Source organism: Delphinapterus leucas, chromosome 19, assembly GCF_059928025.1.
Source record: "Delphinapterus leucas isolate spDelLeu-1000000601 "Yukka" chromosome 19, BTC_Dleu_Yukka2, whole genome shotgun sequence".
NCBI classification, from domain to species: Eukaryota; Metazoa; Chordata; class Mammalia; order Artiodactyla; family Monodontidae; genus Delphinapterus; species Delphinapterus leucas.
Window position 1 is genome coordinate 27,939,758 of NC_143147.1, and position 17,946 is coordinate 27,957,703.

Genomic DNA, 17,946 nt, shown 5'->3' on the forward strand with positions numbered 1-17,946 from the left:
TTCTATAGACAAAGTTCCCCACTCCCAGAGGTCCAGTCCAGTACTGCCTGCCTCCCTCCATGCCCAGGTGCCTTTGTATCACCATCAATCTCCTCCTTCCTAGGGCAGGTCCGAAGGGCACCGGTGGTGAGCATTCCGAGATTTTCAGAGAAGGGCAGGGCTGCTGTAACCACAGAGCCTTAGCCCAAGGGGTGTTGTAGTCTCTTCCTTGACTCTACCCACTCCTGACATTGGCCCTGGGCAGCAGCAGCCTCAGATCAAGGGGGAGGCTGGCCCCTAATTGTTACACTCTCTGATGATTATGAAGTCAGTTCATTGCACTCCCATCCCACCCAAACTAAGGGTGTGTCCTCTGCCTCCAGTTTCTCTCTGTTTCCTGTCAGCTTGGTAGTCCTGCATGGTGACGGCTGTGGTCCCAAACAAGGTAGATGGCATCAGAGACACTCTACAAACTGGGAGATGGGGAGGAGACCACGCTGAAGAAGGAAACCCTCAACGTTTTGAACGCACTCAATCAAATGTCCAAGCCCTTTCCAAACCCCAAGTCTATGAACAGGAGCGTCACTACCAAAGGACTCCCATTTTCCTCAGGGGGCAGTTTGGTTAACTTCTTGGAGGAAGGTGCCATCCATCTACCGTAAGACACAAGTCTGGTCCTTTTCTCCTTTCTAAAACCAGACCTGGGGGGTGGGGGTGGGAAGAGGGGCTTGAAGAGGCAGTACTTTCTTGGCTTATCACAGTCACGACTCCCGGGGAAGAGCATGTGTGCAGGTTGCCTACGGAGTCCTGACCTCTGATCAGGTTCTTGGAGGCATGCCGTCCTCCGCCTCTGGGAGGCCTTCCAGGGTTAGTCAGAGATTTCCTGGCAGTGCTTGTCATCCTGCTTTGTCCTTGTCATCCTGCTTTGTCCTCATCACCCCCACACAGACCCCCTGCCCCCTCCACTCCCCGCGGCTCCTTTGCCTCATCCTCCCTATTGTACCTTCACCTGCCTGGTTATGTGCCCCCAGTAGCCTGCCTGCCTTCAGATTGAGGTTTGCTGTTCCTCCTCAGTGATTCTGGGTTTCTTTTACTTCATTTCACAAAAGTCTTTGAGCACTTACAAGGTATCTGGCCCAAGGTTAAGTTCTGAGAATGCAGAGCCAGAAAGCACAGTCTCTGCCTTCAAGGAGCTCCCAGCCTGGGGTGTGTGTGTGTGTGTGTGTGTGTGCATGTATGTGTGTGTGTGCGTGTGTTTGTGTGTTGGGGGGCTATCAGGCAAGAACTGAGAATATTACAGCATGGTCTGTGCTATGACGGGACAACTGGAGGAACCAGAGGAGGCTTAGTGTAGCTTGGGAGGAGGTGAAGTTAAGGGAGGCTTCATGGAGGAGGTGACTCTCATAGGAAGGGAAGGAATTAGCCGGTGGAGGGATGGTGGTTTGGGTTGATGTGGACTGAGGGAACTGTCTGCCGGGAAGTTTCATGGGTGTGTGACCTGGGCAGTCACACACAGCCCAACACTTAGAAGTGCCCTGTGCTTAGTTTAATGCTCAGATGTCACTGTCTTGAAATTCTTAATAATTTCTGAAGAAGGGGTCCTGATTATATGAAAGGATAGGTGTCCACTCCCTAAGGGACCTGTAAGTAAGCAGGTATGGCTAAAGTGATGGATGCTTGTAGGAAACTTCCTGGTATGGGGCGAAAGTCTTGGGCTAGGAGCCCAAGTTTAAATCCAAGTTCTACCATTTAGATATAGGGCCATAGACAAGTTAAATAAGATCAGGGACCCTCGGTCCCTCATTTGTAAAATGGGGCCAACACCATCCAGCAGGGCTACTGTGAAGATCACTAAGGCTGCCTTCCACGCCCCTTCAGCACTGGTGTTTCCAGTCAGTAAGTCTAAAATAGAGATGCGTTAAGACAATCTATAGTAAAACTGACATCCATACCCAGACTCTTCAGCCTATAAAGGGCCTTGGTGGGGGAATCATCTATTCCAAGCATCCACCAAGGGCTAACATAGGAGGTTTGGGCTGATCAGGATTTCTCAGGGGGAGGTTGATGGGGCTGGAACTCAAGGAGGAAAAATTTGGCCTTGATCAACCAACCATGAAGCTGGAGGCTGTCCTGGCATAAGGGATGTAAGGGTGTGTGTAGGTTGCTGGATCTGGCTAGAGCAGCCCAGGGAGAAGGGGGACGAAGCAGTGGAGGGGAGCCAGAAAGCACACGGGGCAGATGGGAGCTGTGTAGCATGGGGCCCAGGAGATCTGGGTTCTGGTTCCAACTCTGCCATGGACTTATCGTGTGACCTTGGTCAAGGTGCTTGGTCCCCAAAGGCCTTGTGACCGCTCTCTCTAGACAGGGTTCTTCAGACTGAGAGTTGTGACCCATGAGTGGATCAGGAACTCATTCTGGTTGGTGGAGACCAGTATTACAAAAATGAAATAAAATAGAACTGAAAATTTCAAAGCACATCACACATAGAGTAAGGATTGGTTTGTGAAACATTTTAGTTACATGTGTATGTATGAGTATACTAGCTTGCCAAGAAATATGTATTTCTTACTTTGGCTTAAGAGAAAAAAAAGATTTGAAAACCAAATGTTTTGGATTCTGTACTTCAACAGCAAAACCTTTTAAAGAGCAGGGAAATATGTACAAGGTTTTTCTTTGTAATAGCAAAGAATTGGTTAGAATACAAATATCCATGTAATAGAAAACATACAGCGGTTAAAATGATTGAACCAGAGCAGATTAATCTAAAATATACAATGTTTTAAGTAAAAAACAGCAAGCTGCAAATGGGTATGTACTGAATGATAACATTTATTTATATAAAGTTTAAAAATATGAAACTAATAACATATGAATGTAACAAACCTATAAAAACACATGGGGAATAATATATACAAAATTTTAAATTTACTGCACAAGCTACCTCTGAGTGGGAGGATGAGGAGAGAGGTGGAGGAGTGAAGTATACAGGGGCCTTTAACTGCACTGATAAAGATTTAGTTCTGGGCTTCCCTGGTGGTGCAGCAGTTGAGAGTCTGCCTGCCGATGCTGGGGATACAGGTTCGTGCCCCGGTCCGGGAGGATCCCACATGCCGCAGAGTGGCTGGGCCCATGAGCCATGGCCGCTGAGCCTGTGTGTCTGGAACCTGTGCTCCGCAACGGGAGAGGCCACAACAGTGAGAGGCCAGCGGACCGCAAAAAAAAAAAAAGATTTAGTTCTGAGCTGGGCTGGATGGTGGCTAAATGGAAGCTTAATATATTATAGTATGTTCATTTCCAGTTTTATTGAGACACAATTGAATTTTAACAATGCATTAGTTTAAGGTGTACAACATGATTTGATAATTGTATATATTGTTAAATCATTACCTTAGTAAGCGTAGTTAACATCCATCACCACAGTTACAAATTTTGTGTGTGTGTGATGAGAACTCTTAAGATCTAATCTCTTAGCAACGTTCAAATATACAATACAATATTGTTAATTATAGCCACCATTTTGTACATTACATCCCCATTAATATATTACTCTTGATATCTTGGAGTGTGTCTGAAAGCTTTCATAATTTAAAAAATTTAGAATGGAAGAAAAAAGTTTTTGAGAATTCATCCCAATATATATATATTTATCTGTACTGTTAATTTTTACATGCTATATATTAATACATATTGTTAAATGTTATAAAACCTAAGTAAATAAATTAGTAATTACATAATAAACAATAGTGAATAAATATTAATAAAACTTAATTTATTATTTTTCTTTTAGATACTTTTAGATATTTTTCCATATCCCGGTAGATCATTATGGTCATTCCCTGGGGTGTTTGCACCCCACTTTGGAGGAAGGACTTAAAGTTTCAGCAGTGTTTCTAAAAATGTGGTTCTCAGAACCCTTGCATCAGAATCATCTGAGGATCTTATTAAAGATGCTTAGCAGCTTCCCCAGTCCCATTCCATCTGGGGACCAAGGACCAGGAATATGCATTTTTCACTAGTAAGTGTCCTCGTAAGTTTGATGCACTGCTGCAGAGCAAGAATGTTCTGAGCTGCTCAGAAGCAGCTGGGGGCGCTGGGTAAGTTGTGCCCAAGGCCTGCCCGCCAGGAGCTTCCAGGCAGCAGGGGCCGGGGTGGCCTCCTTCGTCTGTCTCACCTGTCTCCCCTCCCACTCCAGGAAGCAGATGCCAATGGAGGATTCTGAATGCAGCTCCGATGACACCAGCATCTCCCCCATGTCATCCACTTTGTTGAATCCCATCAAATTGGCCGTGACCCAGCCCAGTAGCAGCTTCTTTGCAGGGATGCTGGAGGGCGAGCTGAACAAACTCAGCTTCTCCTCGATGGACAAGAGTACAGAAAAGGGGGACCTGGCCCTCTGCCCCCAGTCTAAGTCCCAAATAGCCCCTTGTGGCCTGCTGGACCTTGACAACACTGAGGTGGACACAGACACCTCCTCAACGCCCTCAGAGTCCTCTGTGGTCCTGGATGTGCCGGAGGCGCCCTTCATCTATGAACACACGGTCAGCGATTCCATGGCTGTGGTGCGTTTTCCCCTCCTTGTGCATTTGGTAAAGGCTTAATGGCTGCCCCCAACGTGCCAGGCACTGAGCTGAGCTCACTGGGGAGTGTGAAGATGCCTGCATCCCGACCTCAAGAACTCCAGCAACAAGCTAGAGAGGGCTCAATGCTGTAGGAAAAGTTCAGATCAAGTGCCAATAGGGATTCAGAGGGAAAGAAATATTACTTCCAGGTGCAGAAATAAGCTTTGGTGGCATTTAGTAACATTTGAGCTGGGACACAGAGGTTGGATTTAAACATCTAGAGATGGGGAAAGGCATTCCGTGGAGGGCTGACACTAGCAGAGGCTCACAGGTGGGAAAGTATGGAAGGAAACACCTAGGTCCAATCCAGGGCTTCTCATACTTCCCTGTGCCTGCGGATCTGATCATCAAACCGATAAGATTCCTGGGCTTCAGCCCTACAGGTTCTGATTCAGTAGGTCTAGGGTGGGGCCTGAGACTCTGCACTGCTAACATTCCCAGGTGGTGTTGATGGCCCATGGACCACATGTCGAGTAGCACTGTTCTAGATACAAGGAGGGAAGATAGCAGGAGTTAGTCTGGGGTCACTTTCCAGAGGTCCTTTAACATTACGCTACGTTATAGGTTTTTCAGTAAGCAGTAACGATTAGCTTTTTGCAAAGCTTTATATCAGGTGATAGATGCAATTTGAGCTATATTTTGGAAGCTGAATCTGGAAGTCCCATTGTTGGATGGCCTAGAGCAGTGTTTCTCAGTGTGGTCCCTAGACTGCCAGTAGCATCAGCATCATATGGCAACTTATTAGAAATTTAAATTCTCGCTTTCCCTACCCCCTACTTGGGCCTCCTGAATCAGAAACTGGGGGCAGGGGCCAGCGGTCTGTGTTTTTGTTTCTTTTTTTTTTTATAAATTTATTTATTTTATTTTTGGCTGCGTTGGGTCTTCGTTGCTGTGCGCAGGCATTCTCTAGTTGCAGCGAGCGGGGGCTCCTCTTCATTGTGGTGCCCGGGCTTCTCATTGTGGTGGCTTCTCTTGTTGCAGAGCATGAGTTTCAGTAGTTGTGGCTCACGGGCTCTAGGGCGCAGGCTCAGTAGTTGTGGCGCACGGGCTTAGTTGCTCTGCAGCATGTGGGATCTTCCCAGATCAAGGATCGAACCCGTGTCCCCTGCATTGGCAGGCGGATTCTTAACCACTGTGCCACCAGGGGAGTCCCCAGCGGTCTTTGTTTGAACAAGTCCTCCGGGGTATTCTGATGCACACCAGAGTTTGAGAACCACTAGCCTAGTTAGAGGAGAAACTGGAAATGGGAGACAAGACAGGTGACAGCAGGGCCAGGAATCTGCAGTGTTATAAAAACTCTCTGAGATCCTGGCTTGGCAACCACTGTTGTAGTACAAAGTGTATGGACTCTGGAGCTATTGGTTTGAACCTTGGCTCTGCCACTTAACTGCTGTGTGACCACGGGCCAGCTACTTGCTCTCTCTGAACCTGTAACCCCATCTGCAATGAGTGAGGTGGACGAGATGATGGCTAAGGTCCCTTTCAACTGACACACAGTCTAGAATATGGAGTGAGGGTACACTCTGAAGTTGGTGAGGTTGCCCAGGGAGAGTTGCTCATGCTTTGGGCTGGTGGGGCCATATTTAGTGTTGGGAGTGCCTAACACTTTCCATCAGCTCTACCTCAGCTCCAGCAGGAGCAGGGATGGGAGTGGGGTCTTCTGACCCACGTTGTGAGGAATGGCGGGGTGGTGAGGGGAGGCCAGGCCAGGCCAGGTCTGAGGAAGCCTCGGGGGTTCTCTTCCCCTAGATTTCCTGGACCTACGCCCCAGGCAAGCAGCGGGTCAGTTTCTACCAGGTCCTGTTGCAGGAGGTGGTCAGGAAAAATGATAGTGAGATGCCCAAGGCAAAGAATCACCCATGGATCTTCGATAAGATCTTGAGCACCACCGTCAAGCTGATGAATCTGAAGACTAACACGAGTTACTGCCTGACTGTCCGCGCAGCCAACACCGCTGGGGTGGGGAAGTGGTGCAAGCCCTACAAAGTGAGCCCTGGGAGAAGGCAGCCCGAGGGGTGTGGACCAGGGGTTTTGGAGGTTGGGAACACCCCTATATCCCCACGACTCGTCCTCCTGCTGGCTCTCCTTCTCCCTGGGCAAATAAGCCTCAATTCCAGGCCACTCTCCTCTGGGAGGGTTCAGGGTTCAGCCACTTTGGGGCCCACTGGGAATGCAAATTGATCTTTTCATTCATCTCTAACGAAAGTCTCCCAAAGCCATTGGTTTCTGGATTCTTCAACTTAGTATCAATAATTGTGAGTGGGTCAGGAAGTCAAGGGCATTGAGGGTAAGAGAGGGAAGAGTCTAAAGCGGGACAAAGAAGGAACAGCCTGGGGGTGGGCAGAAAAGGCCCCAGTAAAGACAGCACACAACTGGGGAGGCACAGGTTTGAATCATGCCTCTTCCTGTTCCTGGTGTCAATGAATAGGTTGGTAAGGCTGTCGGAGACTCCATTTAGCAGACAAACGAGGGGGTGGCAGAGTCGAAGAGGTGAGCTCAGGGTCAGGAGTTCTGAGGACTTTGGTTTATTTCAGTTTGCAACCGTTGATACAGACTTGACCAGCTTCCCCGAGAACAATCCTATCCAGATCACCGTGCAGCGCAAGAAACCGCAGCGGAAAACCATATCCATGGGGTTGGAGGACATGCGGAGGCTAGAAGATCTGGAATACCTCTTTCCCTACTAAGGGGGAGGGCCCCAGGAAGCCCCTTAACTACTTTCAGCTTCGGCCCAGGGCCCTTAGGAACCGGAACCATGGAATGTACCAGCAGCATCAAGCCAGGGAACCGCTGACCACCCTGCTGGTCCCGGGCCTGGGGCTGAGGCCAGATGGGAGCTCCATTCACCTGGAGACACCACAGGCCAGGCCAGGTCAGATCAGCTTCCACTGCCCATAGCTGCTAGGCTTCCTCCCCCAGATCTGGGCCGGTCCAGGTCCCTCATTAAAACCTGCAGGTCACCCAGCACCTTGGAATTCTGTTTCATGCCGCCGACAGCCTCAGTTGGGCTGCTGCCACCCACCCTCCTGGCTTCTGCCAGGACCAAGAGTCCAGGTGGGTCAGGGGATGGGGCAATGAGATGACAACATCACCCTTTCCCCATGGGAGGAGGAGATGGTCCTCAAAGATTAAAACATACACCAGGAAAAATAGCAATGTTGGACAGAGGTAGCGACAGCCCACACACTGTCAGCCTCAGGCTTGAGCTCTGGGGGACATGATGCAAAGTGCACAAGCTTTGGGGGTAGGGTCTGACTTAATTCTGTCTCTTCCTGGATGTGAGGGTACAGGCAAACCACTTAAGCTTCTCGGGCTCAATTTCCTCATCAAAAACATGGGGACGTGGTCTGACCCTTCCAGGTTCGGCTGCAGGGTTACTGTGAGGGTCACATGAGAGCACAGAACAGCGCCGGGCACCGAGTAGGACCTCAGAGCCCGCTGCCTCCCTCGGCCCCTCACGCAGCCCCCCTGCAGAGACGGGCCAGGTGGAAGCCAAGAACCACAGCCAGGCGATGATTTAACAGCACAGATGGGGTGGGGGAGGGTGAGAAGGAGCAAGATGTCAGAAGTGCTGTGGCCCCGAGCGGTCCATACAAGGATGGTTTGGAAGCCAACCTGAGTAGATGCACCTTGGTATTGGGAGAGAAAGTGGACACAAGACGCACGAAGGGCAAGATCTCCGCCAAAGGTTTGAGGATGTCCTGGTGGGGATTCCCTTCACTATGTGAGTCTTCACGGGGCAGAGAACCATCCTCCCCATTACACCACCCCCGCTTCCTCCAGAGCTCCCACCACTGCACGGCCTGTTAGAGGGAACCCTCCGGGACAGCCGCTGCCTTCCTCTCTGTGCTGCGAGAGCCCAGCGGGGCTGTCTGAGGCCGAGGAAAGCACCCCAGAGCAGCACTGACCAGCATAAGTCTTTGTGATGGTCAAAGTGTCCTCTATCTGTGCTGTCCAAATCAGTAAGTAGCCCTGAGCTAGTGTGACAACTGCATTTCTAACTGGACTGAATTCTAGTTAATGCGAACATCTTCATGTGGCTGGTGCCAGCAGAATGGACAACACAGCCTTACATCATCCTCTGGCCACTAACATATTGGCTTCAGCCCATCTCCCCAGCCTCAGCTGGCCTCTCCCTTGTAGGCACGGTGGGAAGAGGGGAAAGGCAACTTCCTGATCAGCATGGTTTTGGTGCAGCCCAGAGGGAGGGGCTAGACAAGCTGACTTAGCATAGTCCTCAGTAAAGCCCTGAGAACCTGGGACAAGAAATCATAACCCAAACACACAAACTGTAAGTTATTTATTTGGTCACAGAATCTGGGGTCTGACCCTAAATAGACGGCATTTAGGAAAGGAGGCAGGGGCAGCAGTAAGGGCCAGTCATCGCTCGGCCTCCCCTGTGCTGGCATCAGCGAGCTACCAAGTGATGGCCAAGGGCTGAGCTCAGTGAGAACCTCCCGCGACCTTCGACCTCCTGCTCTGGGGAGGGACGCTACTGGGGTCTGTCCGAGGACGGCAGGCCACGCTCATTCTCAAGGTCATCACCCCGGCCTTTGATCTCCATCAGGGCAGGCAGCTGGCAGAGGCTGAGTCCAGGTGGGGATCCTTGGGATTTCTCATCTCCTCCATCTGTGGAGAGAGGGACGGAACAGGATGGGGATGCCACCTCGGGAAAGGGAGGCGCCATACAATCCCAGAAGCCCACTAGGGGGAGAGCTTGTGGTCCCCCCTCGGTCTACTCCCCCTGCCCCGGCTACTGTCCCTGCTCCGGCCACCCGAACTTAGGCCAGGCGCCCACCACTGCCTCGGCCAGGACCTCATCCAGGGGCCTGGCCCCTGCGATGCCCACCAAGGCTGTCCAATGACAAACAGTGGCAATCCTTTACAAGTACACAACCCTCAGGATCCAAAGTGTATTCACCTATCTTTGATCCTCCTGTCTCCTGGTAAGTCCCAGGAGACAGGTGGACGAAGCTCTCCACGACTGCACACTGAAAGGCAGAACAAGGATTTGACCTAGGTCACAGGACTCCAAAATCCAGTGTGCTAAGAACTACCGCCTCACGCTGGAGGCTACTGTCTCGGGACAGTGTGGGCACCTGGAGAGCCCTTGGAACTCTACACCACAGCGGACGGTCACAAAGGGCAGGAGAGCCGCCACCTCCCCCAAACTCACATCCGGAGGCATTTGTCCTTTCCACCACTTGCCACTCTCTGGCCATCTGGACTCCAGTCGACAGCGTATACCTGAAGGGAGGAGGGGGAGGGGGATGGTGGCACAGTGAGGAGGGTGGGGAGGAGGGCCAGGCTTCAATTCCCTCTCAACCACTTGCCCACGAGGGTTGGCCGCACCTCATCCGCATGGCCTGGCAGGTCTGTGGCCAGCTTCTGGGCCTTCACATCCCACACCTTCAGTGTGCTGTCACTGCTGCCACTGACCAAGAGCCGGCTGTCGGCCGACCATGCAATCTGGTACACGGCAGCCACATGGCCACGCAGGGAGGCCAGGTACCTGGGCCAGGGGAAGGAAGATAAGGATGGATATGAGATCTTCAAACACGCCTGAAGGGTCCTCTATGCCCACAGTGGTGGTTCTCAACCTTGGCTGTGTGTCAGGTTTACCTGGGAACTTTTACAAAATCTCACTGTCTGGTCCCCACCCCAGACCAATTTAATCTTTACCAGTCATTACGATGCTGTAAAACTTCTCCAAATGAGTTGCTTCTAGAATGCTTCTTGCCAGGCCTCCATACCTGCTCAACTTTGCAAGCCTCAGAATCCAATGCAGCCGTCTGCTTAGCCCATCTGCACGACACCACCCTCCCCCAACCACCATGACAGGTGCCTGCTGACAGGTGGCATGGAGAAACAGTGGGCAGGCCCACCTGGCACCTGGTCGGGACAGACTGGCTGTGTCTGCTGGTGCAAGTCGTTGGGCCTCTCTGAGACTCGGTTTCCTTATCTTAAAAAGAAACCAGGGCTTCCCTGGCGGCGCAGTGGTTAAGAATCCACCTGCCAATGCAGGGGACACAGGTTTGAGCCCTGGTCCGCGAAGATCCCACATGCTGCGGAGCAACTAAGCTCGTGCGCCACAACTACTGAGACTGTGCTCTACAGCCTGCGAGCCACAACTACTGAGCCCGTGAGCCACAACTACTGAAGCCCGCACGCCTAGAACCCATGCTCCATAACACGAGAAGCCACTGCAACGAGAAGCCCGCGCACCGCAACCAAGAGCAGCCCCCACTCGCCACAACTAGAGAAAGCCCACGTGCAGCAACGAAGACCCAACGCAGCCAAAAAAAAAAAAAAAGAAAGAAAAAGAAACTGAACGATCTATTTCACAGGGCTGTGTTGTGAAAATACACGGAGACTGACACATAGGTGCCCCTTTGGCCTCAACAAGGGTTTCCTTGCTCCTTTTCTCGCCCATGCCTCTGCCTCTCCTCCTAACTAACTGCAAGGGCACTGTGCCTCGTCATAGCAGTGCTTCTCAGACTTGAAAGGTGACCTTAAAATGCAGGTCATCTGATCCCCAAGATCTGGGATGGGGCCCAAGGTTCTGCATTTCCATCAAGCTCCCAGGTGATGCACTGACTCACTTTGAGGAGGGCCAGATAAAGACCGGACCACAAACCTACACTTGTGCTGCATCCCCGGCCCTTGGCCAGCTTTTTTTTTTTTTGGCCATGCTGTGCGGCTTCCAGATCTTAGCTCCCCGACCAGGGATCGCATCCCTGGCAGTGACAGCACAGAATCCTAACCACTGGACCGCCAGGCAGTTCCCTTGGCCAGCTTTAACATCATTTCCTCTCCCTAGATATGAAAGAAACTAGCATTTTCAGCACCCACTTAGTGATGGTGCTAAAGAGACCACCTCATTTAATCCTTGTAACAAAGCAGAGAGGTAGGGGGTCTGCACATTCAGAAGAGGAAACAAGAGGCTCAGAAAACCCAAACACTTGCCAGGGCCACACAGCTAGGAAGTGTCAGAGCCAAGCTCCTTCCGGAGGAAGAGCGTCGCTCCTCCCCTCCCCACGCCCGCCACTCACTTGCCCGTCCTGCCATCCCACAGCTTGATAGACTTGTCAAAGGAGGCGCTGGCGATGACGCGCGAGTCCGCGGAGAAGAGCACCTGGTTGATGAGGGCCTGGTGCCCCGTCATCCGTGCCAGGGGCTTCTTGTTCTCCGCCGGGGACCACAGGAACAGGGTGAAGTCATCTGAGCCAGACACCAGCCTCTCTGGGCCCCGGCCCTGGGGAGGCACAAAGCGCACATGGTCTCAGAGAGGACAGCCTGACCTCGGCAGCGAACACACCACTGACTGCTCAATACCAGCATGGAGTCCAGGACTGGAGAAAGGAGGCTGGTTACTCCCCGCAAAGGGAGGCTTCATGAACATGGGACGGGACCATTTCTATGACGTATAATTACAAGAAGAAGCAAGGTACAGAGTGGTGTGTTAAAAAGGGGAAGGAGGGCTTCCCTGGTGGCGCAGTGGTTGAGAGTCCGCCTGCCGATGCAGGGAACACGGGTTCGTGCCCCGATCCGGGAAGATCCCACATGCTGCGGAGCGGCTGGGCCCGTGAGCCATGGCCGCTGAGCCTGCGTGTCCGGAGCCTGTGCTGCGCAACGGGAGAGGCCACAACAGTGACAGGCCCGCGTACCACGGAAAAAAAAAAAAAAAAGGGAAGGATTTTACATGTGGGCTTGTATACGCGTGTGTATCTGTACTGTGTGTAGTGTACACATATATGTATATGTGTATACATGACGTCTCTGGCAGGAGACACGAGACACTGGTAGCACTGGATGCTTCCAGAAGGCACGGATGAAGGTGCAACAGAGATGAGAGACTTTCCACCATCTAAAATGGCCCCTACTGCTCTGTGTTCTCTGCATTTAAAAAAATTTCTTTTATTCTTTTGGCCATGCCGTGCAGCATGCAGGATCCTAGTTCCTGACCAGGGATCGAACCCCGGGCCCTTGGCAGTGAGAGCGCCGAGTCCTAACCACTGGACCACCAGGGAATTCTCCTTTTTGTTTTCCTTGAACCTTAGACCATGTGAATGTGTTACTGAAGCTAAATAAAATAAAAAAGAGAGGTACCTGAGGATTGCAAATAAACAGATAAGCAAACAAAACAAAATGAAATAAAATGATCCCCAGCACATTATGGTTTTTAGGATTGTAAACTAGGATTATCAGAACAACTTTCCGGAAAAGGTACGTTCTGAGCTGGGGCTAGAAGGGAGAAGGGCCTGAGTGTCTGCAGTGTTTTGGGGACGAGGAGAAGAAGCACATAGAGCTGGCGGCGCTGGCAGATACTCACCCGCACGAGGCTGTAGTGGCTCAGAGCTCTCTCCTTTAACTCCTGCACTGTGTCCAGGTATCGAAGGAGAGAAGGAACAAGGCTGATGAGAAAATCCAACACAAAGTGCAAGTACCCGCCCCCCCAGCCTAGGTCCGCCTCTCGCATGTTAAGCTTGAGAACTGGCTCCTTCCCCCCCACCTCCCACTCACTCACAGGACCCTCGGAGGTCTTGGGCGTTAACTGAGGCCTCGGCTGGGTCAAAGGCCCCCGTGCGCAGGGCGTAGTCAGTGCTGAGGGCCATGGTGTTCACCCAGTGGCCATGGCCTTGCAGAGTCCGGCACAGCACGCCCTAGGGTGAAGGGAGACAGGTCAGACACACACAGAGCAGTCTCCACCCCTGGGAACATGCACCCCCAGATCAGCCCCAAAAGATGGGCACTGTGGGACTCAGAAGCAGGGCCCTCATTCACTGTGATCTGAATCAAATCACCCCTCTGGGTTCAAGTCTCTCCTCATTTGTAAAATAAGGGTACCAGCCCAGAGCACTGTTTCTGGAAATATGTTTCACAGAAGGGAAATGTCACAAAAAAGGGCTCTAGTCAAATAAGTTTGGGATACGGCAGGTTCGATAAACCTAAATAGGCTTCCTACAGCAGGAAATTTCCAGAGCCTGGCCATGCTAAGGGGTCCTGGAACCTCCGCTATAATGCAGCACCAAACCATAGGACCCCCATTCCCGAAGCACTTCCCCAACCACCCAGGAAACAGTGGTCAACCTCCCTGGCCCAAGATTTCCCCAGGCTGGTTTTGGGCCTCTCCCAGCTCTTACATCATGAGCCCTCCAGACTTTGATGGTGCGGTCCTGGGAGGCGGAGTAGAGAAGCCCGTCCCCTCCCCACCGGAGACAGGTGACTGACTGTGTGTGCCCAGTGAGGATGCGCTCACAGCGGCCCGCAGCCGTGTCCCAGACCCGCACGCTGCCGTCCTTGGAGCTGCTGGCCACGTAGCGGCACTCGGGGTTGCTGGAAAGAAAAGGGGGACATGCCCTCACTTCTGACCTGGCAACGCCTGTCTTCCAACACTGCCTCCCGATCCCCAGCGCGAAGACCAGGGATAATGTCTCGACAGCTTCCTGACCCCAAGATCTGGCTGCGCTGCAAGGTAGCTCTCAGGCCCCGTGATGAGCACCACCGCCCTCCCCCCGCCCCGCCCGCGCAACACAGGTGCAGAAGACCTTCCCCACTGCCTGCCACGCTGTCACTGCCAGTCAGACTGCCTACCCTGTCCTCTCACATAAGACTCCTCTGCACCAAGCAGGGGAGGGCTACGGCTTTGAAGCCCTGGCTCCTCAATCACCCAGCTGTCAGTGTCACTCACGCATGGAGGGGCTCCCAGCTCAGGGCTGTGATCCACTTGCTGTGGCCGGCAAGGGTCCTGCCCACTTGCTTCCCTGTGCTTGGGTCCCACAGGAGAATCTGAAGGACAGCAGCTCATCGAAAATAACCCTCCCCACCCTTCCCCTGGTCCCACCAAGGGTCCCCCGCCCATCGCCCCCGCTCACCCCTCCCCGAAGAACCCAGAACCTGATTCGGACCCATCTCGCAGGAAGGAAGCCCCAGAATCCTTGCCTAATTACCCTGACCATCTACCTGGCCATTCTTGCAGCCTGAAGCCAGCTTCTTGCCGTCTGGGGACCAGGATATGCAAAGGACCCAGTGTCTGTGTCCTAAGAAAGCAGTGGGGGAGAAAGGAGGACCACACCTTTCTTTATCCCCATTGCCTAGCAATGCCTGGCACCCTGCAGAAACTCCTTAGCTAGCTGCTGAATAATTGAACGATCGAACAGAAGAGATGAGGCTTCCTAGGCAAAGGGAGAATCCTTCCCAAGTGCTAGGGCCGTGCATCGCCGCACAGATAACACTGCCACTTTCTAGTAGTTCCTTATGTGCTACGTGATATAAAGTTCTTTCACACACATCAGTCCTACAATTCTCATGACAGCTCTAGAGTATGGGGCAAAGCAAGAAGTATCACCCCATTCTCCAGATGAGAAACCTAAAGCTTAGAAAGGAAGCAAGGCCTACCTACAAGATCACCCAGCTAGTGTGAGGTCCCCAGGCCAGCAGCATCAGCAATGCCTGGGAACTTGAAACGCAAATTTCAGGTCACACCCCAGACCTAAGGAGACAAAATTCTGGGGGTGGGACCCAGAAATCTATATTTTAACAAGCCCTCCAGGTGATTCTGATGCACGTTCAAGTTTGAGAACCACTATGGCAGAGACTGGATTTAAGCCTGGTTCTGCTTGCTACCAGGCAGTTAGCCCCTGCCCACAACCCCAGGCTGACTCTTCCGTCCAGTCTCTGCTTGTTTGTAAGTGGCTGGCAGGGCTCAAGGGTAAGGTCTCTACCTAGGAACAGGCAGCCACTAACTGGATGTCAAGGGGCTGGAATGTGCTCTGGGCCTCCTCTCCTCCTCAGGAACTAAAGAGCTGAGTGAATCAGCCACCCGCCACTACGTTAAAACCCCTAAGTGGGTAACTGGGTACTGACCCTGGCATGTGAAATGTGGTGTCTCAGTGCTGAGATCCCAGAAGCGCACAGTAGTGTCTCCAGAGCCACTGGCCAGGTACCTGGGGAAGAAGAGAGGCCACCTGACCTCTGCAGTGAGGACAAGGGGTGGGGCACACCGGAAACACTGCACATGTACATTCCTGCTGCCTAGTCAATCATCTTCTGGGAACAGAATCTGGGACTGGAATTTTCTCTTATGAGAAGGAGAAATATAACACCGATGCCATCTGGGAGAAGACCCCAGGAAGCCATTTCTCTCCTTGTCCTTCCTAAATGGAATGGCAACAGTCATAACCAGATTTAAAGCTTCTTACTATCCTCATAGGATTGTGAGAAGCAAATAAACCTATTTCTCAGGTGAACAACTAACTCAGAGAGAGGTTAAATGACTTGACCAGGTCACATGGCTAGGAAGGGACAGAGGTGAGCTTGCAGCTCAGATCTCCTGAGGTCAAGTCCAGGAAGGGCTCTTCCAAGGCAGGTATCCTTGACCTTTGGGGACCAAACTCCACCGGGGAAGTCCCTTACTTGCAACCTGAGCCCAAAGCTTGGGTCTATGGTGGGCAGCCGGAGGCCCCATTGAGCATAACTTGGGGGTCCCCCCACCCCCGCCAGCAGCTGCACCCACACTCTCCTCCATGACTCTGCAGCTGTCCTTACTTTCCTGTAGGGCTGAAGGCCACAGAAATGACTGCCTCGCTGTGACCCTCCAAGGAGCTGGTGCAGCGGGTCACAGCACGAACCCTGAAGATAGCCTGTGGCTGGTAGACGATGTCAAGGACCTTCTCTGTCTCCACCGCCTGTGACTCCAGTGTCCTCCCCAGAGACGAGATGATCTCGGCATCATGGACATAGAAAGCCAGTGGCAGGGGATCCTCCTGGAGGACAACAGAAAAGAGAACCACCCCCATCAAAGGATGGGCAAGGCCATCTCCACCAGGGACCCCCACCCTCTGTGAGCTGTGGGCAGGCAACGCTTCCTACTTTTCAAGCCACCCTGCTTGGGTTACCCGCCTCATTCCCCATTCAGCAAGGCCTTTTTAATCCTTGAAGAGCGACTGCAAGACACACACCACTTCAAAATCCTGTATCTGAATCTCACAACCACCCTGGGAAGGAGGCATTAATATTGATAGATGAAAAAAACTGAGGCTCAGAGCAACTAAGTGATTAACGCAACGTCCTATTGCTAATGCCTAATTCAGGTTCTTCAGAAAGAAAACTAAAGTCCAGGATTAGGGTTAGTATATAGCATTATGCAGCGTTTTCTAAACCACCAGACCATGCTGCATAATGTGTAAGAAGCATCCAAAAAGCTGACTGAAAAAGGTAGACCCTCTGCTTCACCCCAGGGTCTGGTGTAGTAAGTCTTGGGTGGGGTCCAGGTATTGCATTTTTAAACAGCCTCCCACCCCTCAACAGAGGGCAGCATTCTGATAAACACCGGCTTAGGAGAGCATGAGTTTTGAATCTGACACTTGGCTTCCAACTCCCAATCTACCACCTACTGCGCAGTGCCAGACAAATAACTGAATGGTCTCAGGCAGCACTGTAAAATGGGGATATTAATGACAATCGGAATATAATGAGGAGCTGTGACAAGGAATCACTGTTACGATGCACCCAATGCGTTCAAAACGCGGTCTCTCTCCGCGGGTGAATTCCCGATGGTGGGCGCGTAAAGCGCTCTCACACTGATCACATCTTCCGACCCTTCCCAAGGCAGACGGCACCGCCAGGTTGTTATCACCCCTGTGGGAGAGTAGTGGGGATGTACCCGAGACCTTCGGTCTCCTGATTCCCTGCGTCCCCGACCAGGGCAGCGCCGCCCGCCCTCCGCCGGGCCCGCCGCTCACCTGGGCCAGCAGCGCGTTGCACACGAGCTGCAGCTTGTCCGGGGTGATGTCCACGGGCACGTCGAATGGGGAGCCCAGCAGCTGCCCGCCCTCATCCTGGAACTGCACTAGCAGTCGCTGCACGTCGCGCGTCGCCGCCTCGTCCTGTGTGGACAAGCGCGGCGGGCGTCATGCACGCCGCCCGGACCGAAGGGCCCTAACTTCCGCCTCCCTCCGGCCTCGGGGACCCCGGCCCGAGCGCCCAGCCGCGGCGCCCCCACCCCCAGTCAGGCCCACCCACCGCCACCACCGCCGCCATCCTGTGTCCCCACGTGGAAGGGAAAACTCCGGCGGGACGGAGCGCCGCCCCCGTGGTCCAGCGGTGCTGCAATCCGCCACATCGCCCTCTGGTGTTGAGGAGGGGAAGTGTCGCTCCGCGCCTGGCCTCAAATAAATGGATCACAGAAATTAATCATACTCGACGCGAGGCTTCCCTGGTGGCGCAGTGGTTGAGAGTCCACCTGCCAATACAGAGAACACGGGTTCGTGCCCTGGTCCGGGAAGATCCAACATGCCGCGGAGCGGCTGGGCTCGTGAGCCGTAGCCGCTGAGCCTGTGCGTCCTCC

General features: G+C 52.6%; 2 protein-coding genes across 5 annotated transcripts; one reads left to right on the forward strand and one right to left on the reverse strand.

The window, feature by feature from the left end:
• Positions 1-85: 85 nt before the first annotated feature.
• On the forward strand, positions 86-7,505 carry FNDC8 (fibronectin type III domain containing 8). The gene is made up of 4 exons (XM_022566407.2): positions 86-637; positions 4,172-4,538; positions 6,348-6,584; positions 7,133-7,505. The coding sequence occupies exons 1-4, from the start codon at positions 429-431 to the stop codon at positions 7,283-7,285; spliced, it is 966 nt and encodes a 321-aa protein (XP_022422115.1). The 5' UTR covers positions 86-428; the 3' UTR covers positions 7,286-7,505.
• Positions 7,506-8,885: 1,380 nt separating this feature from the next.
• On the reverse strand, positions 8,886-17,946 carry NLE1 (notchless homolog 1). 4 transcript variants are annotated; one of them, XM_022566380.3, is made up of 14 exons: positions 17,622-17,939; positions 17,342-17,485; positions 16,146-16,363; positions 15,465-15,544; positions 14,562-14,638; positions 14,290-14,387; positions 13,742-13,934; positions 13,126-13,261; positions 12,931-12,977; positions 11,651-11,853; positions 9,951-10,110; positions 9,775-9,845; positions 9,520-9,589; positions 8,886-9,227 (listed from the first exon to the last, which is right to left on the reverse strand). In XM_022566380.3, exons 1-13 carry the CDS (start codon positions 17,637-17,639, stop codon positions 9,520-9,522), a joined length of 1,515 nt encoding a protein of 504 aa, XP_022422088.1. In that variant the 5' UTR covers positions 17,640-17,939; the 3' UTR covers positions 8,886-9,227. The 4 variants fall into 4 exon arrangements, with proteins under 4 accessions (XP_022422088.1, XP_022422089.1, XP_022422090.1 ...); XM_022566381.3 differs by lacking the exon at positions 9,520-9,589 and having other exon boundaries at positions 17,622-17,840; XM_022566382.3 differs by lacking the exon at positions 17,622-17,939 and having other exon boundaries at positions 16,146-17,237; positions 17,342-17,448.

Excerpts from the sequence above, each read along its gene's own strand:
- NLE1 (XM_022566380.3), bottom strand. Across the intron at positions 15,545-16,145 it reads GCCTTCAGCCCTACAGGAAA|GTACCTGGCCAGTGGCTCTG; the intron begins GTAAGGACAGCT and ends CTTCTTCCCCAG. Across the intron at positions 9,590-9,774 it reads AAGGACAAATGCCTCCGGAT|TGTGCAGTCGTGGAGAGCTT; the intron begins GTGAGTTTGGGG and ends TCTGCCTTTCAG.
- FNDC8 (XM_022566407.2), top strand. The coding sequence starts at position 429 with ATGGCATCAGAGACACTCTACAAACTGGGAGATGGGGAGGAGACCACG. Across the intron at positions 4,539-6,347 it reads TCAGCGATTCCATGGCTGTG|ATTTCCTGGACCTACGCCCC; the intron begins GTGCGTTTTCCC and ends CTCTTCCCCTAG. Across the intron at positions 6,585-7,132 it reads AGTGGTGCAAGCCCTACAAA|TTTGCAACCGTTGATACAGA; the intron begins GTGAGCCCTGGG and ends GGTTTATTTCAG.